Raw genomic sequence first — 25,782 nt, 5'->3', positions numbered from 1 at the left:
AAATGTATATCATTATTTAACTAGGCAAGTCAGTTAAGAACAAATTCTTATTTACAATGACAGCCTACCCTGGACAACGCTGGGAACAATTGTGCACGCCCTATGGGACTCCCAATCAAGGCCAGATGTGATACAGCCTGGGTTTGAACCAGGGACTGTAGCAACACCTCTTGTACTGAGATGCAGTGCCTTAGACCGCTGCCCCACTCGGGAGCCCTGAGTGAGGAAATATTTGTATTTAATCAATTTTATAATAAGGCTGTAACATAACATAATGTGGAAAAAGTCAACGGGTCTGAATACTTTCCAAATGCAATGTATATGATTCGTGCGCATCGGGTGTTTTGTCCGCACGGGGGCGTAGTTATTGCGAGTTGAGCCTAGCCAACGAAGGGCGGAGGACCCCTGTATGGGACCAAGTTTGTAGTGAGCTCCGTAAATTGAGCACTCTCTCCTCGGGCGCACGGAGCAAGAAAGGCTCGTCGTTTCTTTCGAGGCAAAAGCATAGAAAGAGAGGGGGCCACTGAGATTTGATTGGCTGAGGAAGGCAGAGCCAAAAACACTGTGGCCAGGAAACGGCTCGAATTTCGGGGGACGTAAGGAGGAGAAAAAATCTAGTAAACCTGACAAAGCTTCTGAGAACAGTACTAGGATTGTCTGGGAAGAAGACGCTCTGCCGCGAGGGATCATATATTGATGGATTCTATGTTTTTGGAGAGTTTATGTTCTTTTTTTACCCATTAGTTCATCATAAATTGCAGACCTTTCGTTTGGATGAAGAGTGTGCTCGCTCTGGTACACTGACATTTGAGTTGACTAGCAACTTGGTGAAGAAGTTTCAGGGACGTAGCTATGTTTTTCTAGTTATTTTTCAAGGATATGGATTTAAATTCTGATTTTTGAAAGTGCCATGGAACAACAATGACTTCGTGATTTAATAATACATTTCAGTGATTTTCTTTTGTTGCTCGTCCAATTTGGGGAAAGTAAAAAAAATCGCTGCTTGGCATTTTTGGTGCAGTGGGGTGAATTTGCTCCATCGGGACTAGGCTACACATTCCTCTCGATTCGGCACAGGCACTCGCCTCCTGCCTTGTCCATGCATGCGAATCGGAGTTCTTCCAGACTTGAGGTAGTTATTCGTTGTAAGTATTTTGGCCGTATTTTGGCAAATTGTGGGCATAGATCTCAAATGGTTATTGTTCTATTCGTCCTCGGACCAACGAGAATATAATTGAATAGAATCAATTCCTGATGTGGGCTTTACGCATCTGAAATAGAATAGCCTGGTCAAGCACATAGGGGTAGTATTCCACGGCAGTGAAGTTTGTAAGACCTGTTGTTTTAGCCATATTTGTTATTCTAAGCCGTTTTTGAAAGGACTAATCTTATCCATAGGCTAATTGAAATACTACGTTGATCTGACAGTCAAATTATAATAAATTGCCATATAATGTAGCCTACCCCTTTTATACTACGAAGCAAGAGCTCTTGTTTTCTTATTTGGGGGAAATACTGTTTTTCATTCAACAACAACAGCCTATAAGGCGATGTTTACTATGTTTTCCCTTCAATTAGGAAAACATATCTAAGCAGTGGATGCAGCACCCATGCATGTTCCTTAACAACACTGTTCTGGTTATTTATTACTTTGCTTAATTTTCTACATCGCATTAATGGTGCCAACTACCCCGTGACCGCACTTTGTGTTTTTACTGCATGGACTCACTGAGCACTGAGTCCAAAAGCCAACTGATTTGAATATCAATAGGATTAAAATCAGCGCTAAGAAATTTAATTCGGAAGATTTGGTTTAAATGGGGGCCAGGGATACCTGTGGACATGCATGTGCGGAAAAGCCCTGGTGTCTGAACTTATTGGATGTCATGTTGTTGACAGCAGCAACTCATAAATGGGTTTTCAAAGCTGTAGGCTATACATGTGGTAGTTAGATTTACCACAGCAAAATCCCCAAAAGATGGCTAGACTTGTCCATGGATTGTCGGTTACCTTGCAGTGCCGGTCTGAAGTGTCCATTTTGCTTACGTTAATATAATTGAATATAATCAATTCGTGGGCTTTACGCATCTGAAATAGAATAGCTCATTTTTAATGCTGGTAACACCTGTTGTTTTAGCCATATTTGTTATTCTAAGGAGTTTTGAAAGGACTCATCTTGTCCATAGGCTAATTAAATGCTACGTTGATCTGACAGTCAAATTATAATAAATTGCCATATAATGTAGCCTACCCCTTTTATACTACGAAGCAAGAGCTCTTGTTTTCTTATTTGGGGGAAATACTGGTTTTCATTAAACAACAACAGCCTATAAGGCGATGTTTACTATGTTTTCCCTTCAATTAGGAAAACATATCTAAGCAGTGGATGCAGCACCCATGCATGTTCATCAACAACAATGTTCTGGTTATTTATTACGTTGCTTAATTTTCTACGTCACATTGATAGACGAATTTTGTTTTTTTAAATAAACCATAGTCCTAAACCAATGTAGTCTGCCCACTCTAGTTACGTTGTACGTGCGGGATGCATCCAGGTAGCATCCCATGATGTAGTGCGCGCGGTGGACATAAACGTTTGCTTGCAATCCGCGCGTGCTCTCCCCTCTCCAGTCAATATATATGAACCAGAATCTCTCAACACATTTCAAAGTTACTGTTTACGCCTACATGTCAAAATGACATGCATCTTCCTGGGTAAACCAATCAATACATCGCAGCTGGAGCAGAAGGCGCTTGAGGAAGCGTGACTATGGGCTCTTTGCAGCCGCTCCAAACCCCCATAGATTTCTGAAACGGATTGCACCGCAGATGTTTGGCAATGGCCATATAGATTGATGTGTCCTAGTGTATTCCATTTAAATTACAAGTCGCATAATCCTAGGGCTACAATGAATGAAGTGAATTTATTTTGCAACAGAAAAGTATGCATATTCACTAATACTAACCTCAAATGGAAAGCAACAGGTTTGGAGCATCTAGGATAAAACTCAAATAGGCTATTCAGTATTGGATGATTTACATATTAATTGTAACCTACTCTCTGATCAGAAGAGGGTGATGTTTGATGGAATTTGATATTCCACAATTTCAGTAATAATAACAATAGGCTAATAATTTCATTAGTGAAACGGTATAATACAATACATAGGTATAGATAGCCTTGTAATAAATGTTTTTCACAACTAACAATGCCTATTCTACGCAGTTTCAATATTTATTTTTTATGAATGTACGTCTTTTATAAAGGTGATTTTAGCCTAGAAATGCAAGCGTCAAGTCCACTTAAATGAAATGCTACGTGCTCAGACGGTAGTATTGTAATAGGGAACATGAGGATTTGTGACAATGGGTCTGGTGTAAAGGTAGCTGTAGTGTGGTTGTGTGCTGAGCTGCATCAGAGTTTCGGTATGTCTGTGGCAAGGCTTGTTTGACAGCATTTTGTGACACTCTCTCGCTCTTACTCTCTCTACTCTTTCTATTGGTGTTTATTGTAACTGAAATAAATGTAAAAAGTCAGTAAACAAATTAGAATAGGTGAGAATATAACTATAGTATTTTTCTCTTTTGGTTTTCTCCCTATTTCTCCCTCTCTCATCCTTTCTCCCCACATTATTTAAAATGTTAATCCCTACCTACCTTTTTCTCTCCATCTTCACCTATTTACCACCATTTTTCCAACTTTATTGCTCCTCCCAACAGCCTTTCCTCAGCCCAGGTGATTGGGGGAATTCACAGTGAGTGACAGGCTGGGCAGCCTGCAGTTGATGGTTGGGTGGAGCCCCTCAGATGGGATCAGTGTCCAGGGGGAGGCAGAGCCTGAGGAGGGGAGGATGGGAGACGGACTCACCCTCCACTAACGGGATGGCCTCGTGGGCCTGGCTGCTCGCCACCATCCTGCTGTCCCTAGCAACGGCTACTTTGGCAAGGCCGCCGTACACTGCCGCCGAGGAAGAGGAGGCTACGCTAGAACCTGAAGGTAAGATACTGGCTCCTCATTGACGGTATTATATACATTGTTGCCCCTAGATACTTATCTAAGGTCAGTTTAAATGTTTCACCCTTCAGTGGTTAAGGTTAGGATTTGGGAAAGATAAGCTGATCCTAGGTCTGTGTCTAAGGGCAATAGGCACCTGTGTCTAAGGGCAATGGTGGGATAGAGAGAAGGAGGTAATGTTGTTGTAAGACTCAACTTGGCTCCTTAGTTATTGTCTTGCACCCCTCATTGTACACTGTAAGGGTGGTTATTATGGTTTGAGTTGGGGAGGAGGAGAGCTGGCACTTTTGAGTTGTACTCCTATTTCTTTTCCCTAAAATATGCCCTCACCCTCATATTAACAAATCTCCACAGCATTATGGATTCATTAGAAATAAAACATGTGGAATTGAGAAATTGGGGCACATAAAAAGGAAAACTATAAAATGTGGAAACTAACTAACCTTGGCATGTGTGATGTTTGCCACACCATGAGATACTTACTACCATGGCACATAGCTTTGGTTCTTACTTCTTTCCCATAGTCACTTTTTCTTTGCCTGTTGTTGTGAATTTTCAGTCTCAGGACACTATTTGTGTCATCTAAAAGTTAAAAACTGTCAAGAAAAGCTTATCAGGCAGTGGTGCTTTAAATTGCCATGGACAAAGCCTAGCATGTGTGAAATACTGGTCCGGGACCTGGAATGATAGGATGAGTGGGAAGGTCAGTGGGACAGTGTTTTCACTTTCACCTCTCGGGTGCCCCGCTGCCTCAGAGAGAGAAGGAAAGAGAGAGCTCTCTTCATCCTCTACTCGCACTGCAGTAGGCTGATTCCCACCATACACAATACTTTTCAAGGTGTTGCTGAGTGAATCAAACGTTTTTTGCTCCTTTTCTACTTCGTTTTTTGCTATTTTTTTCTTCTCTGTCAGTCTCTCTCTCTCTGCTTCTTCTGAGGGGAGGAGTGAGGACCACACACTTTAGCCTGTTAGTCTAGTCTATGTGTAGCCTATTTTCCACCAAGCAGCCTTTTGTTTGTTTTTGGTTAACAGTGTGAATGCGAAATGATATACTTTCCTTAACTTTACACAGTTTTTTTGGTTCCTTAGACCAGGGTATGTAGTTTGTCTTTTAAAAACAACCCCATGTCTAAAGTCGCTCCAGCTTGTCTCCAGCTAAATGACCTTCAATGGCCATTTTTTTTAACATCTTTTTGGGCTGCTGAACCCTGAGATGGTCGTGTTTTATTTTAGAAACGGTCACTTCTTGAAATACATTTTGAAAGATGGTTTGTAATACAGGCAGTGTTTGTGGGTACTATGTCTTTTGTCGCTAGCCTCCAAGGAGCCTGGAGATTCAGAGAAGTAGGCATACCTTAATTAGAGCTGTTGGGTTGGCTAGTCAGGCAGTAAGTTTTGATAAGTTGGGCCAACACGGCATGACTTTTGAATCACCCTTCACAGTTTACACACACACTCAGCCCCTGCTCTCTTGCCCTTTGGCCTAGGGGTCGGGAGTTGCCCACACTTGCCCAGACAAGGGTTACCTCACTACCTCAGGTTTTCACTCTTGTTTTTGTTGTTTACAGAAAGAGAGTCCTCTTAGCTCCAATCAGCTCCATTTGAAAAACAGATTTATTGGACATGCCTTTGTTGTAAGAGCCTGGAATTTTCCCCTTGTAATCCAATATTTGCAAATAGCAAAATGTTTTAAGAGGATTTGTGCATAGTTGACTTTTCCTGACTTTTCCTTCAAATAGGGGAGATTACGGAGAAGGAGGAAAAGTTGGGAAGTCATGTGACGGGGATTAAGTGGGCTGAACCTGGGGCTCACATGATGACGGATCAACAGGGCAGGTTTCTGAGGCTTATTTAGAAAAGCCCCGTTATCTGATTTCAGATCAGTTTTTGTTAGCTGACCCTGGTCAAGCACATATAGGGGTAGTATTCCATGGCAGTGAAGTTTGTGTGTGTTTTGTGTGTGAACCAGCGTTTTCATTGGATTTATTTGGTTATTTAAAAACACAATCCATACCAGCCACACACAAGTGGATACACTGCATTTTAAACCACCAAAGATGCACCAAACAGTTTTACAATTGATTTCCATTTGGCTCATATGAGAATGAATCTTTCATCTCTCTCACTCTGATTGGTTGTGGTTGTGGTGTCCCATCTGTACTGACAGAAACAGAGGAACGTGAAAAGAGACAGACTAGACTGTCTGTCCCTCTCTTAATTACCCCCCAGAGGTTGTCTTGACAGTAATGGCCTTTGGCCCCACCCCCTCTGAACACTAGAGCGCCCGGGGCCACAAGTGCCACAAGTGCATGCACCACTGTCTCTATATACCTCTCTGGAAAGGGAGGGATATTGTCATAGAGTGCATATCAGTGTTACTGCTTGCGTTGAACAAGGAAGGAACCCATGATAGCTCTGTTGCTAGTCTTTTTTCCTACCCACTGAAGAAGGCTGTTAAACTGAAATGTATGTGCACGCCATCCCTTGACTTAGTTTCACTTAAGCATGGGCTGTTGATGCATTTTCTCAATCTCACTCTTTATGCAACATATTTTTGTGTGCAGACCCATAAACTGAAGAAGTAGAGCGAGCATGGTTGTGAAAAGGCTATACAGTACTGGTATTGTGGTTGTCGTCAGTCACCCCGAACGTTCTGTATTTATGGAACTGTTTGCCTTGTCCAGAAGCTAGGCTGGATTTGCACCGTGAAATGAACTGGGAAAGTGGAGCGGAGTAACAATGATATGGAAACGAGTTACAAACGCTGGTATGTGTCCCTTTACAATGGCATTTATGCTGCTTGGCTCCAGGGCCTGTTTAGATACTTGTGTTGAATGAACGAATGTGGCACTGTGTGTGTGTAGTCTGTACGTTGAAACTTGCATGCCGATGGAACTGACAAAGTACAGGTGTTCTAGAAGGTAAACCTAGCTATCTTCACCATAAAAATACAATCTATTCATTCAATTTCTATGGTCCTCACTCTTACTATACTTGTGGTAGTAGTTAAGTGGACTGAATGATAGTCAGGCTAAATCAATGTAAATATGCATGGGCGTGACAACCCATTGTCATGGAAAACACGTAAATTGTGATTCGTTTTGATTGATTGCTACTCATTATGTGAGCAAAACAACTTGTCAGCTAGTGATATACTGTAGGACTCCTACCTGCAAGGCTAGTATAGCTGGGAGGAACATGCTGCAACGTACTGTGCTACACTTCTGTCCCTCATCTTGTGTGGAGCAGGAAGAGGCTGCTACTGACATTAAAACACAATTTAGTAGGGCTGGGACGATACCAGTATCGCGGTACTCGTTAGTATCATGGCCAAGAAACAAAACACGAAGCAGATTTAGCTTCCTAATGTTAGAAACAAACATTATGTTGTCATCCAGAATCACATGTATTTATTTTCCAAGTTATAGCACACACTATTTTATATACAGCAGGTTTTTAAAGGACCAAAGAGTTTGGTCTGCTTCGTGTTTTCATTTTTGCCATGGGAAACATATTGCGATGCTGGTATTGTTCGTCTCAGCCCTACAATCTAGTAATTATATTTATTGTCTTTCTTTCTTTAATTATGTTACTTTAAAATCTCTGTTCAGGTTTTCATAACATGATACATGCATAGTTATAGCCAGTTCAATTTTAATAAGAAGAACCCAATTTTATTGCATGTTCATTTTCATAAAAGTGGGTGGTGGAGAAAAGATTGTGGCCATATGACTTACCTCAAACACAGTGATATCTAAACAACAGTAGGATCCAGGTTGTAAAAGTGTAAAAGTGTCAGCCTGTCTGCCTGCACCTGGCCTGTTAATGATGTGTGTGTGTGTGAGTATGCTTACTGTGTGTGTGTTTGGTGTGTGTGTACTTGTGTGGGTGAGAGTGCTTATTGTGTGTGTGTATGCCCCAGTGGCAGTGGAGCTGAACTCTCTAACTAAACAAACTATCCTGCTGTCAATGTGTCCTGCTGTCAATGTGGCCAGGCAGTTACCCTGATAGCCTCTTCTATACAATGGACTTTTATAGGCCCCTACTTGCCTGCCGTTAGGCCTAGTTAGTGTGGAGGTGTATCGGTGTTATATGGACTGTTGTTTGCCTTGGCCGATGCAGCAGAAAACGCCTTGTTGTCACTCCACCACTACCTCACACCTGTCTGATAAGAGGGTGGTAGAACTGAGAGTGCCTGTTCCAGGCTGTGACCAAGGGATGCTACAAGTTGACCACAACACAGTCTGCCTTCCTTGTGTGTTTGCCATGGGCAATGATCAGCTCAAAACATATCTGGGCCCAGTCTAGGCATGACTGGGGTAGGAATGAAATCCAGAGCAGGGTGGGTTGATAGTGACTTGAAATTGCATCCTGAGCCCCCATGAAAGAGCGGGGTGACTAAAACAGTCGCATTTGCGAGGGTTTGACTTGGCAGTGCAACACACATTTTGAATTGGTCGCAAGGGTGGGTACCAGTGCATTTGTTTTACCCGGTCACGTTAGTTTTTGCTTCGCAATTTGTAAACATGTTTTCATTATGATTTATTCATCAGTACTGTGCAAATGACCAAAAATAAACCAACTTCCTGAACAGGCAACAACGGCGCGGGAATGCCCGTCTGTGTGTCAGGGCTCAACTTAGAGGGGGGTTTTGGGAAACACCCGGGCCAGTCGTTCATCCCCGTCTGTAGTGAATATTTCAATAATGCAATTTTTAATCTAGGCTATGTCATTTATTTAAAAAAAACAGATGGATTCCTGAAGCTGGTCGTTTGCTGTTGCGATTATTTATCACCTGCTCGCTACACACATATAGCCTATAGATAATCTGTTGGGCAGAGAGAGCACACAGCTCTCAAACAGATAGTTTTTGCTTGCACTGATGACCGACAGCGGTAGCAGTTCCAAGTTATGAATTCTACCTGTAAATGCTAAGGCAAGAATGGGTACGCAAACCAGGTATTTAAAAAGTTCAAAGTCTTGGTTGAATATTTGCGATGCACAACTCCGTTATCATGGAATAGCCTACCTTGAAAATAATTTCCTCGAGGCTCTTTGGTCCTTGAAAAGTCATTGAAGTTATGGTAGCCGATTTAGAAGTTCTGCAAGCATTTCGCTGCACCTACGATAATATCTGCAAATCTGTGTACGCAACCAATAAACTTTGAATTGATTTGCTCCAATATTATTATTCAACTTGTCACTTTCTCGTTGTAAAACAAGATACAGTAACCCCTCAATAACTCTTCAACATCTCAAATGGCGAGAATGACTAGCTACCACATGGACAGACTTCATTAATGTGTTTGTGTCGGGAGCATGCTGTCTATTTAGTCAGGAAATGCTCACATTATTCGGACATATTTTAGAATGTAAATGTATAATTCCATTGGGTAGGCCTATTGAAAAATGCATTATGGTAATGTAGGGTAATGTGGTAATGCATACTTTTTTTGGCATACATTTTGGGAGTTTGTTTTTCTATTGGCTATTACAACAATGAAATATAAAATGTAGGTCCTTGAAAATTGCAATTTAATCCTTGAAAAATAATTGAAAGTCCTTGAATTTGACTTGCCAATGTCTCTATGGATCCTGCTATTGAAATTATACATAATTCGCTTTCCTGGCAAATTTACCTGAATGTCGTGACCTGCTGTGTGCGGTTCTATAGGGCCTATATGTATACCACTTTGTGTAGCTGTTAGTGATGCTAATTATATATATAATGTTTTTATTTATTTCACCTTTATTTAACCAGGTAGGCTAGTTGAGAACAAGTTTTCATTTACAACTGCGACCTGGCCAAGATAAAGCAAAGCAGTGCGACACAAACAACAGAGTTACACATGGAATAAACAAATATACAGTCAATAACACAATAGAAAAAGTCTATATACAGTGTGTGCAAATGAGGTAAGATAAAGGAGGTAAGGCAATAAATAGGCCATAGTGGCAAAATAGTTACAATTTAGCAATTAAACAATGGAGTGATAGATGTTCAGAAGATGAATGTGCAAGTAGAGATACTGTGGTGCAAAATAAATAAATTACAGTATGGGGATGAGGTAGTTGGATGGGCTATTTACAGATGGGCTATGTACCGGTGCAGTGATCTGTGAGCTGCTCTGACAGATGGTGCTTACAGTTAGTGAGGGAGATATGAGTCTCCAGCTTCAGTGATTTTTGCAGTTCGTTCCAGTCATTGGCAGCAGAGAACTGGAAGGAAAGGCAGCCGAAGGAGGAATTGGCTTTGGGGGTGACCAGTGAAATATACCTGCTGGACTGTGTGCTACGGGTGGGTGCTGCTATGGTGACCAGTGAGCTGAGATAATGCGGGGCTTTACCTAGAAAAGATTAGTAGATGACCTGGAGCCAGTGGGTATGGCGACGAATATGAAGCAAGGGCCAGCCAACGAGATCGCAGTGGTGGGTAGTATATGGGGCTGTGGTGACAAAACGGATGGCACTGTGACAGACTACATCCAATTTGCTGAGTAGAGTGTTGGAGGCTATTTTGTAAATGACCGTCGAAGTCTCAAGGATCGGTTGGATAGTCAGTTCTACGAGGGTATGTTAGGCAGCATGAGTGAAGGATGCTTTGTTGCAAAATAGGAAGCCAATTCTAGATTTAATTTTGGATTAGAGATGCTTAATGTGAGTCTGGAAGGAGATTTTACAGTCTAACCAGACACCTAGATATTTTTAGTTGTCCACATATTCTATGTCAGAACCGTCCAGAGTAGTGATGCTGGATGGGCGGCCAGGTGCGGGCATCGATCGGTTGAAGAGCATGCATTTAATTTTACTTGCATTTAAGAGCAGTTGGAGGCCACGGAAGGAGAGTTGTATGGCATTGAAGCTCGTCTGGAGGTTAATTAACACAGTGTCCAAAGAGGGGCCGGAAGTATACAGAATGGTGTCATCTGCGTAGATGTTGATCAGAGAATCACCAGCAGCAAGAGCGACATCATTGATGTATACAGAGAAAAGAGTCGGCCAGAGAATTGAACCCTGTGGCACCCCCATAGAGACTGCCAGCGGTCCGGGCAACAGGACATTCGATTTGACACACTGAACTCTGTCTCAGAAGTAGTTGGTGAACCAGGCAAGGCAGTCATTTGAGAAACCAAGGCTGTTGAGTCTGCCGATAAGAATGTGGTGATTGACAGTCGAAAGCCTTGGCCAGGTCGATGAATACTGCTGCACAGTATTGTCTCTTATCGATGGCAGTTATGATATCGTTTAGGACCTTGAGTGTGGCTTAGGTGCACCCATGACCAGCTCAGAAACTCAGATTGCTCAGATTGCCTTGTGAGAAGGTACAGTGGGATTTGAAATGGTCGGTGATCTGTTTGTTAACTTGACTTTCGAAGACCTTAGAAAGGCAGGGTGGAAAGATATAGGTCTGTACCAGTTTGGGTCTAGAGTGTCTCCCCCTTTGAAGAAGGGGGTGACCGCGTCAGATTTCCAATCTTTGGGGATCTCAGACGATACGAAAGAGAGGTTGAACAGGCTAGTAATAGGGGTTGCAACATTTGCGGCGGATCATTTTAGAAAGAGAGGGTCCAGATTGTCTAGCCCGGCTGATTTGTAGGGGTCCAGATTTTGCAGCTCTTTCAGAACATCAGCTAGCTGGATTTGGTTGAAGGAGAAATTGAGAGTCTTGGGCAAGTTGCTGTGGGGGGTGCCTGGCTGTTGACTGGGGTAGGGGTAGCCAGGTGGAAAGCATGACCATCCGTAGAAAAATGCTTATTGAAATTCTCAATTATCGTGGATTTATCGGTGGTGACAGTGTTTCCTAGCCTCAGTGCAGTGGGCAGCTGGGAGGAGGTGCTCTTATTCTCCATGGACTTTACAGTGTCCCAGAACTTTATGGAGTTTGTGCTACAGGATGCAAATTTCTGTTTGAAAAAGCTAGCCTTTGTTTTCCTAACTGCCTGTGTATATTGCTTCCTAACTTCCCTGAAAAGTTGCATATCGCGGGGGCTATTCGATGCTAATACAGTACGCCACAGGATGTTTTTGTGTTGGTCAAGGGCAGTCAGGCCTGGAGTGACCCAAGGATTATATCTGTTCCTGGTTCTACATTTTTTGAATGGGGCATGATTATTTCACCTTTCTATAGCGGAACCCCTCGACAACATTCCTCTGAAAAGGCAGCACGCGAAATATTTTTTGAAATATGTAACTTTCACACATTAACAAATCCAATCCAGCAAATGAAAGATAAACATCTTATTAATGTACCCATCATGTCCGATTTCAAACAGGCTTTACAGCTAAAGCACAACATATGATTATGTTAGGTCATAGCCAAGTCGAAAAAACAGAGCCATTTTTCCAGCCAAAGATAGGAGTCACAAAAAGCAGAAATATAGATAAAATTAAATCACTAACCTTTGATGATCTTCATCAGATGACACTCATAGGACATCATGTTACACAATACATGTATGTTTTGTTCGATAATGTGCATATTTATATCCAAAAATCTCAGTTTATATTGGTGCCTTACGTGCAGTAATGTTTTGATTCCAAAACATCTGGTGATTTTGCAGAAATACTCATAATAAATATTGATAAAAGATGCAAATGTTATTCACAGAATTAAAGATAGACTTCTCCTTAATGCAACCGCTGTGTCAGATTTCAAAAGAACTTTACGGAAAAAGCATAATCTGAGATCGGAGCTCAGAACCCAAAACAGCCAGAGGAATATCTGCCATTTTGGAATCAGCAAAGTTAGAAACAACACCATAAATATTCACTTACCTTTGATGATCTTCATCAGAAGGGCCTCACAGGAATCCCAGTTTGACAATAAATGACTGATTTGTTCCATAAAGTTCCATCATTTATGTCCAAATAGCCACTTGTTGTTAGCTTGTTCAGCCCAGTAATCCATCTTCATGAGGCGCAGGCACTTCATCCAGACAAAAACTCAAAAAGTTTGGTTACGGTTCTTTAGAAAAAGGTGAAACGATGTATGGAATCAATCTTTAGGATGTTTTTAACATAACATATCAATAATGTTCCAACCGGAGAATTCCTTTGTCTTCAGAAAAGCACTGGAATGAGAGGTAACTCTGTCTGGAGCACGCGTCATGAGACCAAGGCTCTCTGCCAGAGCACTGACTCAAAGAGGTCTCATGAGCCCCTCCTTTATAGTAGAATCCTCATTCGTTTTTAAAGATGGTTGACATCTAGTGGAAGCCGTAGGAAGTGCCACTTTATAGTAGAATCCTCATTCGTTTTTAAAGATGGTTGACATCTAGTGGAAGCCGTAGGAAGTGCCACTTTATCCATATCTCAATGTGTATTTCTGGTTGGATTTTTCTCAGGTTTTCAACTGCCATATGAGTTTTAGAAATGTCAGAGTGTTTTCTATCCAATACTAATAATAATATGCATATATTAGCATCTGGGACAGAGTAGGAGGCAGTTCACTCTGGGCACGCTATTCATCCAAAAGTGAAAATGCTGCCCCCTATCTCAAAAAGGTTAAGATGGTGAGGTAAGCAGTTTTAAAGTATAACCAGGCATCCTCTACTGATGGAATGAGGTTAATATCCTTCCAGGATACCGGGGCCAGGTCGATTAGAACCTGAGATCCTGGTTGAAGACAGCAGAGGTGTATTTGGAGGGCAGGTTGGTTAGGATGATATCTATGAGGGTTCCCGTGTTTACAGATTTGGGGTTGTACCTGGTGGTTCATTGATAATTTGTGTGAGATTGAGGGCATCAAGTTTAGATTGCAGGATCGCCGGGGTGGCATGTCCCAGTTTAGGTCACCTAACAGCACGAGCTCTGAAGATAGATGGGCGGCAATCAATTCACACATGGTGTCCAGGGCACAGCTGGGGGCAAAAGGTGGTCTATAGCAAGCAGCAATGGTGAGAGACTTGTTTCTGGAAAGGTGGATTTTTAAAAGTAGAAGCTTGAATTGTTTGGGCACAGACCTGGATAGTAAGACAGAATTCTGCAGGCTCTCTCTGCAGTAGATTGTAACTCCGCCCCCTTTGGCAGTTCTATCTTGTTGGAAAATGTTATAGTTAGCGATGGAAATTTCAGGGGTTTTGGTGGCAGTGAATAAAACAAACTTGGAGAGGAGGCTTCTAATGTTAACATGCATGAAACTAAGGCTTCTACGGTTACAGAAGTCAACAAATGAGAGTGCCTGGGGAATGGGAGTGGAGCCTGGATTAACCTCTACATCACCAGAGGAGGAGTAGGATAAGGCCAAAGGCTATAAGAACTGGTTGTCTAGTACGTTCAGAACAGAGAGTAAAAGGAGCAGGTTTCTGGGTGTGATAGAATAGATTCAAGTCATAATGTACAGATAAATGTATGGAAGGATGTGAATACAGTGGAGGTAAACCTAGGCATTGAGTGACGATGAGAGAGATACAGTGACTTTATATTCACACAGCTTCTAAGGACATACACAGTGCATTTCGGAAAGTATTCACACTTTGGTGCCAGGTTTCCTCCAGGCGTGATGGTTGGCATTCAGGCCAAAGAGTTCAATCTTGAATGCATCAGACCAGAGAATCTTGTTTTTCATGGTCAGAGTCCTTTAGGTGCCTTTTGGCAAACTCCAAGCGGGCTGTCATGTGCCATTTACTGAGGAGTGGCTTCCGTCTGGCCACTCTACCATAAAGGCCTGATTGGTTGAGTGCTGCAGAGATGGTTGTCTTTCTGGAAGATTCTCCCATCTCCACAGAGGATCTCTGGAGCTCTGTCAGGGTGACTATCGGGTTCTTGGTTCAAGACCCTTCTCCCCTGATTGCTCAGTTTGGCCGAGCCGCTAGCTCTAGGAAGAGTCTTTTGTTTGGTGGTTCCAAACTTCTTCCATTTAAGAATGATGGAGGCCACTGTGTTCTTGGTATCCTTTAATGCTGCAGAAATGCTTTTGTACCCTTCCCCAGATCTGTGCCTCAACACAATCCTGTCTCGGAGCGCTACGGACAATTCCTTCGACCTCATGGCTTGGTTTTTGCTCTAAGCAATTTCAGTGGAAACAGCATGCACCTGTCGAAAGTTTTTGTGTTAGCCCCTAATGCTAATCGCTAGCTAGCTGGCAAGCTAAATCCACTGAGATAAGGCAAATCTTGCTAGTAAACTTTTGCTCTAATACATGCCGGTACCAGTGGTGGAGTATATCAGCATTGTTTGTGCAACAGCTTGTTCTTAAAATCTTTGTCTGAATGTATCTATCTATTTAAATCTAATTAGGGTCCTATGGGAAACACTGATCAACACTTTGGTTGCTACTCTGTCACAACAATCGCCTCCCTTACATTTTCTTTCATTGTCATGCCAAACAAAACTGCATTCCAAGTGCCCTCTGTACTCCAACAAAAATGTTTTAATGATCATTCTTTTTCTATTATTCCAGCAGTTTACCAAAATGTTTTGATCTATAATCGCAAGTAAAATTGCAATCACAATATTTTGTAAATGTTTTTCCCAAATCGTGCAGCCCTACACTTACCTATTCCCAAAGTATGTTAAGACATGTACCATAGGCCTACATTTAACATTTGATGTCATTTGGTTCTATGGTTCATGAGAAGTGGTTTTATCATATTTTAGCATGTGCTAATATGCATTTACTGGTATAGTGTGGCAATGTTCGAGTGCATCAATATTATTTTCTCAAACTCTTTAGGGACTATTGTAGGGCTGTAACGATTCACCGATACGCATCAGTCTCTGATTCAAATGTTTAAGATACAAGTGCATTGGTCCACTGACCCCAAAACGCATTCACGCATTCGTCAGAAAATGTATTCAAATGTTATGAATCACCGGTTAAATGTTTTTTTTGCGTTTTCCTTCCGAAAGTACCATGCTGACCAACGGGAGGTAGGCGACCTGTCCCTGTTCTTGCTCATCTGCAAGGAATCTTCAGCATTCAAATGCTAAAATGGCATGCCTGATATTAGGCTTTAATAGTTGAGTGACAACCTACAGTTGAAGTCAGAAGTTTACAAACCTTAGCCAAATACATTTAAACTCAGTTTTTCAGAATTCCTGACATTTAATCCTAGTTAAAATTCCCTGTCTTAGGTCAGTTAGGATCACCACTTTATTTAAAAAATTTGAAATGTCAGAATAATAGTAGAGAGAATTATTTATTTCAGCTTTCATTTCTTTCATCACATTCCCAGTGGGTCAGAAGTTTACATACACTCAATTAGTATTTGGTAGCATTGCCTTTAAATTGTTTAACTTGGGTCAAATGTTTTGGGTAGCCTTCCACAAGCTTCCCACAATAAGTTGAATGAATTTTGGCCCATTCCTCCTGACAGAGCTTGGTGTAACTGAGTCAGGTTTGTAGGCCTCCTTGCTCGCACACGCTTTTTCATTTCTGCCCACACATTTTCTATGGGATTGAGGTCAGGGCTTTGTGATGGCCTCCAATATCTTAACTTCGTTGTCCTTAAGCCATTTTGCCACAACTTTGGAAGTATGCCTGGGGTCATTATCCATTTGGAAGTTAATTTGCATCCAAGCTTTAACTTCCTGACTGATGTCTTGAGATGTTGCTTCAATATATCCACCTAATTTTCCTGCCTCATGACGCCATCTATTTTGTGAAGTGCACCAGTCCCTCCTGCAGCAAAGCACCCCCACAACACGATGATGCCACCCCGTGCTTCACGGTTGGGATGGTGTTCTTCGGCTTGCAAGCATCCCCCTTTTTCCTCCAAACATGACAATGGTCATTATGGACAAACATTTCTATTTTTGTTTCATCAGACCAGAGGGAATCTCTCCAAAAAGTATGATCTTTGTCCCCATGTGCAGTTGCAAACCGTAGTCTGGCTTTTTTATTGTGGTTTTGGAGCAGTGGCTTCTTCCTTGCTGAGCGACCTTTCAGGTTATGTCGATATAGGACTAGTTTTACTGTGGGTATAGATACTTTTGTACCCGTTTCCTCCAGCATCTTCATAAGGTCCTTTGCTGTTGTTCTGAGATTGATTTGCACTTTTCGCACCAAAGTACATTCGTCTCTAGTTGACAGAACACGTCTCCTTCCTGAGCGGTATGACGGCTGTGTGGTCCCATGTTGTTTATACTTGCGTACTATTGTTTGTACAGATGGACGTGGTACCTTTGATAATTGCTCCCAGGGATGAACCAGACTTGTGGAGATCTACAATTTTTTGGGATGATTTCTTTTCATTTTCATGTTCCCATGATGTTCCCATGATGTCAAGCAAAGAGGCACTGCGTTTGAAGGTAGACCTTGAAATACATCCACAGGTACACCTCCAATTGACTCAAATGATGTCAATAAGCCTATCAAAAGCTTCTAAAGCCATGACGTCTTTTTCTGGAATTTTACAAGCTGTTTAAAAGGCACAGTCAATTTAGTGTATCTGAACTTCTGACCCACTGGAATTGTGATACAGTGAATTATAAGTGAAATAATCTGTCTGTAAACAATTGTTGGAAAAATTATTTGTGACATGCGCAAAGTAGATGTCCTAAATGACTTTCCAAAACTATCGTTTTTTTTAACAAGAAATGTGTGGAGTGGTTGAAAAACTAGTTTTAATGACTCCAACCTAAGTGTATGTAAACTTCCAACTTCAAATGTATATAATTTGCTAGATTATTGTTATCTGCTTGGTTGAAAATTGTGTTTTACCGGAATACAAATAAGCTGCTGGAGGCACAATTCTCATCTGGCTATACCTGCTGAATGGGCTTACAAAATATATTATTTCGATTTTTCAGGTTCTCCATCAGGAATAGTTTTGGTAGTTTTTCTTTAAAACATGCAGTGTCATTTTTTTGATATGAAATGATCAACTTTGCCCTGTATAACAAGGACAGCAATCACTTTTGAGAGGAGAGGGAGGAGAAGAGAATATAATATATTCATTGGCTATTTCATAGCTAATATATAAATTATAAATATTGATACATTACTAGCTCACACACTTAGTCAGGAGAAATGGCAGGTTAATTAGTGGGTGATGGTGATGTCAAAACCAAAGTGTGGGGTGACAAAAACATAGGCTAATCTGATAGTGGTAGTGGGGTGGTAGATGGCTAGTCTCCCTTATGGCTCAGCTCCGGTGCCTGCATAGTACATACAAGGGGGGTGAACAGTTAAACGTTAAAATGTTGTGATCCTTAACGTTAAACATTTTTTATTTAATTTTTCCCCCAACTTTATAAAGTTATCACAAAACATATATATTATTTTCCGTGTTATAGCCGATAGGCTATGAAGGCCTGGGGAAGTTGTGTAATTAAAATAACAATAAGTTGTGTAATTAAAACAACACCAGAGAGGAAGAAGCAAACTTTAGGCTACTTGGTGAATTTGCAAGGCATGCAAGACAAGACCTGAGATACAGATTACCAAAACATATGAGCACACTTGCCTGCTCTGTCTCTTTGCTAATGATGCAAGTGTGTGTTCAGTCTTCGGTCTGTTGCATGCAGAATATCCTAGCCTATTCATGGCACTGATGTCTTCGGGCCAGTCTTGCAAGCGCAGGGTTGCCTACTCTTAGTTTTTACCTCATATTAAATTACAGACATAATGAAATGTGGCCCCTTGAAAGTGCCTCGGCTGCGGCCTGTTTGTTTGTCTGTTAGGGTACACTACGTTTAAAAAAAAAATGCAGACACAAAACCTTCTCTGGTGATATGAACGGACATTTTACTTGTCTGTAAAAACGAATGCCTCTTCTGAAGGGACTAAAGTCCATTACTAGGCAACCAGAACTGTAAATCAAATAATCCTGACACTATTGACATGTTACTGTAGCTGCGTTCTCTGTCTGTAAACGGTTGCGGTAGCTTCATTCCCCGGCTCTATGTAATAGGACCATTATTCTGAATTGTAAATTGAAGGAGTTTTATGATTTTTTTCTTATCGATTATTACGGCTCGGATCCCGCTAGCGGGGGAAAAAAATAAGCTTATTCTTGTTAATCCAGCCACTTTGTCAGATTTCAAAAAGGCTTTACGGAGAAAGCACACCATGAGATTATCTGAGGACAGCGCCCCACACACAAAGGCATTACATACATTTCCAACAAAGCAGAGGCGTCACGAAAGTCAGAAATAGCAATAAAATAAATCACTTACCTTTGAAGATCTTCATCTGGTTGCAATCACAAGGGTCCCAGCTACATAACAAATGGGCCTGTTGTTCGATAAAGTCCTCCTTTATATCCCAAAAAAAGTCAGTTTAGTTGGCGAGCTTAACCGGTTTCCCTCGTTCAAAATGCATACAAATGAATCCCGTAAGTTACCAATAAATCAAATCAAATGTATTTATATAGCCCTTCGTACATCAGCTGATATCTCAAAGTGCTGTACAGAAACCCAGCCTAAAACCCCAAACAGCAAGCAATGCAGGTGTAGAAGCACGGTGGCTAGGAAAAACTCCCTAGAAAGGCCAAAACCTAGGAAGAAACCTAGAGAGGAACCAGGCTATGTGGGGTGGCCAGTCCTCTTCTGGCTGTGCCGGGTGGAGATTATAACAGAACATGGCCAAGATGTTCAAATGTTCATAAATGACCAGCATGGTCCAATAATAATAAGGCAGAACAGTTGAAACTGGAGCAGCAGCACAGCCAGGTGGACTGGGGACAGCAAGGAGTCATCATGTCAGGTAGTCCTGAGGCATGGTCCTATGGCTCAGGTCCTCCGAGAGAGAGAAAGAAAGAGAGAAAGAGAGAATTAGAGAGAGCACACTTAAATTCACACAGGACACCGAATAGGACAGGAGAAGTACTCCAGATATAACAAACTGACCCTAGCCCCCCGACACATAAACTACTGCAGCATAAATACTGGAGGCTGAGACAGGAGGGGTCAGGAGACACTGTGGCCCCATCCGAGGACACCCCTGGACAGGGCCAAACAGGAAGGATATAACCCCACCCACTTTGCCAAAGCACAGCCCCCACACCACTAGAGGGATATCTTCAACCACCAACTTACCATCCTGAGACAAGACTGAGAATAGCCCACAAAGATCTCCGCCACAGAGAGATAAACTTCTTCCAAACAAGTCAAACAACGTTTATAATCAATCCTCAGGTACCCTAATATGTAAATATACGATACAATTTAAGATGGACTATAGTATTGTCATTACCGGAGATAAATAACGAAGTGCGCGCCCTCACCGGAATGCGCTACAAACACTACAGCCAAAATGGGAGCCACTTACAAAAACTACAAATTCTAGCTAATTTAAAAAAAAAAACAAGCCTTAGACTTTTGACATCTAGTGGAAGCCCTAGGAACTGCAATCTGAGAGGTATTACTTTTATATAGCCATTGACAGCCCCTAATTAGAGTGAAGAGAAGGAAAAAATAATTGAGATTGAGATTTAAATCAAAGGACAGAGAGAGAACACTGAAAAAGGGGAGATAGGCAGCCTATAGCATAGTTTGAGGCGTGTGTGTCAGTGTGTGCGTGTGTAACCGGTGCTGTGCTGCACCGCTGTAATTCTGCGTTGTGTGTGTGGTTGATTGAGACTATAGACGTCGACTGGAGATCAGGTTGTTTTAATTCATCAGAATTCACTCTCTGCATCCTGCATCCAAAAGAAAAGAAAACATTTGTAGAGCACATATGTTCTACGAATCGTCGCCCCTTTCTCTCATAGTGCATCAAAATGAGTACGGCCTCCCCTTATTATGCATCAACACATAACATATATTTTACATAGATAAAACCACATACCTGCATCCCCCCAAAAATAAAACATTTGTAGAGCCACATATGTTCTGCGAATCGTCATCTCTTTCTACAACAGATGCACAATACAAGGGACTGTGATCATTCGATGAGCTATCCATCGTTCACACATACAATAGCCTGCTAATACCTTAGCTAGCTATTAACCACATGTTGAAATCAGAATGTAATCCTAAAAAGTACAATCACAAGTGCATCTTAACAATATCATCCACTTATGAGGAACCTCTAAATATACAACATTATTTATGAACAAAACACTGTGTTTTAGCTTTGTGCTTAAAATAATCTAACTTTTCTGACGACAGAAAAAGCTTGCCTCCCTCTCATAGTGCATCAAAATTATTTGAGCACAAGCACGCAGGGCAAAACGTAAGTACACAATCCCCTATTCCCAGGATGCAGGAATGCATAATAACAAGTCAACATGCGATTAATATATCAACCTGGTGAAATTCACAAAATACTTTAACAACTGTTACATGTGTGCATGCTTATGCATGTGTGTGTGTGTACACTTTGTAATGACTTTCAGTCCTACCATCCCATTATCCACTAAACTAAAGGCGAGAGAGATGGGCGGGAAGAGCTAGCTGGTTTACAGCAGTGTCTTGTTTTATGATCACACACCTTTCAGAAAATCAAACTGCTCTCTATGTATGTATCTCATGCTCCTTTGATAATTGTACTGTTGGTGCTTAGTCTGCTCACAGATATGACAGACAGTTGGACAGATGGAGTGAGAAAGACAGATAGACGAGTGTATTCTGGTGTGCGAATTGGTTGCAGCACTTTTGCCGTAGTCTCTCAGGGAGCATGATTACTTCTTGTCAGGATGGTGTGAATGAAGAGAGGAGAGAGGAGTGCGACAGCGCCAGTCTGTCACACTTGATAGACATGCTAATAATAACTGTCACCAAGGGGGGAGAGCGAGAGAGAGAAAGAGAAGACAGGCTATGTGCCCACTGCCCACAAAATGAGGTGGAAACTGGGATGCACTTCCTAAACTCCTGGCAAATTTATGACCATATTAGAGACACATATTTCCCTCAGATTACACAGACCCACAAAGAATTTGAAAACAAATCCAATATTGATAAACTCCCATATCAGGTGAAATAACAGTGTGCTACTACAGCAACAAGAATTGTGACCTGTTGCCCCAAGAGAACGGCAACAAATGGAACACAAACACCATTGTAAATCAAATCAAATTAGACTGTCACATGCGCCGAATACAACAACTGTAGACCTTACCGTGAAATGCTTACTTACAAGCCCTTAACCAACAGTGCAGTCCAAGAAGAGTTAAGAAAATATTTACCAAATAAACTAAAGTAAAAAATAATAAAAAGTAACACAATAAAATAACAATAATGAGGCTATATACAGGGAGTGCTGGTACCGAGTCAGTGTGCAGGGGTACAGGTTAGTTGAGGTAATTTGTACATGGTAGGGGTGAAGTGACTATGCATAGATAATAAACAGCAAGTAGCAGCAGGGGGGTGGGGGGGTTCAATGTAAATAGTCCGGTGGCCAGTTGATTAATTGTTCAGCAGTCTTATGGGTTGGGGGTAGAAGCTGTCAAGGAGCCTTTTGGTCTGAGACTTGGTGCTCCGGTACCGTTTGCCATGCGATAGCAGAGAGAACAGTCTATGACTTCGATGACTGGAGTCTCTGACAATTTTATGGATTTACCTCTGACACCGCCTATTATATAGGTCCTGGATGGCAGGAAGCTTGGCCCCAGTGATGTACTGGGCCGTACGCACTACCCTCTGTAGCGCCTTACTGTCAGATGCAGAGCAGTAGCCATAGCAGGCGGTGATGCAACCGGTCAGGATGCTCTCGATGGTGCAGCTGTAGAACTGTTTGAGGACCTGGGGACCCATGCAAAATCTTTTCAGTCTCCAAGGGGGGAAAAGGTTTTGTTGTGCCTCCTTCACGACCATCTTAGTGTGTTTGGACCATGATATGGACACCAAGGAACTTGAAACTCTCATCCCGCGCCACTACATCCCCATCGAAGTTAATGGGGGCCTGTTTGGCCCGCCTTTTCCAGTAGTCCATCATCATCTACTTTGTCTTACTCACATTGAGGGAGTGGTTGTTGTCCTGGCACCACACTGCCAGTTCTCTGACCTCTCTCATTATTGTTGGTGATCGGCCCTACCACTGTTGTGTCAGCAAACTTAATGATGGTAATGGAGTCGTGTTTGGCCACGCAGTCGTGGGTGAGCAGGGAGTACAGGAAGGGACTAAGTACACACCCCTGAGGGGCCCCAGTGTTGAGGATCAGCGTGGCAGACGTGTTGTTGCCTACCCTTACCAACTGGGGGCCGCCCTTCAGGAAGTCCAGGAACCAGTTGCAGAGGGAGGTGTTTAGTCCCAGGGTTCCTTAGCTTAGTGATGAGCTTCGTAGGCACTATGGTCTTGAACGCTGCTCTGTAGTCAGTGAACAGCATTCTCACATAGGTGTTCCTTTTGTCCAGGTCGGAAAGGGCAGTGTGGAGTGCGATTACGTAGTCTGTGGATCTGTTGCGGCGATATGCGAATTGGATCTAGGGTATCCGGGAGGATGCTGTTGATGTGAGCCATGACCAGCCTTTCAAAGCACTTCATGGCTACCGACGTGAGTGCTACGGGAGTAATCATTTCAGCAGGTTACCTTCACTTCCTTGAGCACAGGGACTATGATGGTCTGCTTGAAACATGTCGGTATTACAGGCACGGTCAGGGAGAGGTTGAAAATGGCAGTGAAGACACTTCCCAGTTGGTCCCTAGATGCTTTGAGTACACATCCTGGTAATCCGTCTGGCCCTGCAGCTTTGTGAATGTTGACCTGTTAAAAGGTCTTGCTCACATCGGCTACGAAGAGAATTATTACACAGTCATCCAGAACAGCTCGTGCTCTCGTGCATGCTTCAGTGTTGCTTGCCTCGAAGAAAGCATAAAAGGCATTTAGCTCGTCTGCTAGGCTTGCGTCACTGGGCAGCTTGTGTCTGGGTTTCCCTTTGTAGTCCGTAATAGTTTTCAAGCTCTGCCACATTCGATGAGCGTCAGAGCCGGTGTAGTAGGATTCAATCTTAATCCTGAATTAACGCTTTGCTTGTTTGATGGTTCATCTTAGGGCATAGCGGGATTTCTTATAGGCGTCCGGATTAGTGTCCCGCTCCTTGAAAGCGGCAGCTCTAGCCTTTAGCTCGATGGCCTGTAATCCATGGCTTCTGGTTGGGGTATGTACGTACTGTCACTGTGGGGGGGACGTCTTCGATGCACTTATTGATGAAGCCGATGACTGAGGTGGTATACACCTCAATGTCATTGGATGAATCCTGGAACATATTCCAGTCTGTACCAACAAAACAGTCCTGTAGCGTAGCATCCACATCATTTGACCACTTCCGTATTGAGCGAGTCACTGGTACTTCCTGCTTTAGTTTTAGCTTGTAAGCAGGAATCAGGGGGATAGAATTATGGTCAGATTTGCCAAATGGAGGGTGGGGGAGAGCTTTGTATGCATCTGTGTAGAGTAAAGGTGGTCTAGAGTTTGCTTTCCCTCTGGTTGTACATGTGACATGCTGGTAAAAATGTGGTAAAACTGATTTAAGTTTGCCTGCATTAAAGTTCACTAGGAGCGCCGCTTCTGGATGAGCATTTTCTTGTTTGCTTATGGCCTTATACAGCTCGCTGAGTGCTGTCTTAGTGCCAGCATTGGTCTGTGGTGGTAAATAGACGGCTACGAGTAATATAGATAAGAACTCTCTTGGTAGATAGAGTGGTCTACAGCTTATCGTAAGGTACTCTCCCTCAGGTGAGCAATACTGTACCTCAAAACTTCTTTATTCAACTTGTTACCCGTGCTCCTTAAAAAAACTGGTACATATTTTTGTTTATCACAATTATGGTCTTTAATCCAGGGCCGACAGACAAGTTCCTTACTTTTAATGTTGTTTTTTTTCAGCCAACTTTCTATGGCTTGTTATAAAAAAATAACAATTATTTTGTTTCAAATAACCAAAAATGAGTGATTGTAATCTAAATAATGGGGAAACGGCCATTCTTGAAAATGGGGTGAGACTTTCTTACTTATATGTAAATAAAGCCAGTTTGTTATTTAGAATTATTTGTTTCTGTTTTTAGAGGGAGAGAAACCAAAAGCCCACTGTGCATATTTTTCGAAATTCCTCATTCCACATGTCAAGTGAAAATCCCCCATTGTATATACCCAAGTTCTCTTTTAACTCCAGGACCACCAACAGTTTGTTGTTGTTGTTGCCTGATGCAGGACTCTAGTGCCAGAGGAGAGAATTTTAGACTAAAAACGCCTCCATTAATTGCCACAGTTTAGACTATCGATAGATCAGCGCTCTAACTGCCCCTTGTGATAGTGTGGTAAATGACAGAATGCCACCATCTACCACTAATGGTCGTGACATAAGCTCGTATGTTTTAAAGGAAGATTCACTGTATCTGACAAGGATAAAAAAAATGCATGTCGGTGTCATAGCAAGCAGCCAGTATCTCTCTCTCTCTCTGGGGCTAGACCTAGGCTTCTTTTCCTTTAAACATATTTTTCAATATTAAAATCATACAGTGGACGCCTACGCCCTACGCCCACGCCCATGCAATACCCTGATGCATTTAGGGCTCAAATGTCCGACAGCTGAACCATGAGGTGGACAATTATTGTTTTAGGTAAGTAAAAACCAATAAAACAATTGGCTTTAAAGTTTTGTATTTGCTAGACATTGAAACACAAGGAATAGTGTTTTTGTTATTAAGTTATAGACTGTTTTTAAGGACACATACTGTAAATGTGGCTCATCTAGCAAATATCCCTTGGTTATTGATGGCGCTGGCTGCTTGGGTTACGCACCCAATGCATATGGACGTACGGTACATTTCTCAAATGTCCGATAAATGAAAATCTTACCAGTCATTTGGACGGCGCCAAATTTTCCTGGCAGAAACCCTGGTGGGTGTGTTTCAAGGTGTGATTTGTGGTGGTCCCCATGGT

At 42.1% G+C, this 25,782-nt stretch overlaps 1 protein-coding gene across 7 annotated transcripts in view; it reads left to right on the top strand.

Annotated features, from left to right (window-relative positions):
• The first annotated feature begins 462 nt into the window (after positions 1–462).
• LOC112252740 (fibroblast growth factor receptor 2) overlaps positions 463–25,782 on the top strand; it is a 104,479-nt gene continuing 79,159 nt past the window's right edge. For 2 of the 7 annotated variants that reach the window (XM_024424251.2, XM_024424250.2), the window contains exons 1-2: positions 464–1,145; positions 3,721–3,997. In XM_024424251.2, the coding sequence (XP_024280019.1) occupies positions 3,808–3,997 (190 nt within the window). In that variant the 5' untranslated portion in view covers positions 464–1,145; positions 3,721–3,807. Of the gene's footprint in view, positions 1,146–3,720; positions 3,998–25,782 lie in introns of all 7 variants that reach the window. The other 5 variants (XM_024424255.2, XM_024424254.2, XM_024424253.2 and 2 more) reach the window with 4 other exon arrangements.

This window comes from Oncorhynchus tshawytscha, linkage group LG06 (assembly GCF_018296145.1).
Source record: "Oncorhynchus tshawytscha isolate Ot180627B linkage group LG06, Otsh_v2.0, whole genome shotgun sequence".
Lineage (NCBI taxonomy): Eukaryota > Metazoa > Chordata > Actinopteri > Salmoniformes > Salmonidae > Oncorhynchus > Oncorhynchus tshawytscha.
Note: the sequence above shows the minus strand (reverse complement) of the source record. Positions and strands in the feature narration are given on the sequence as shown.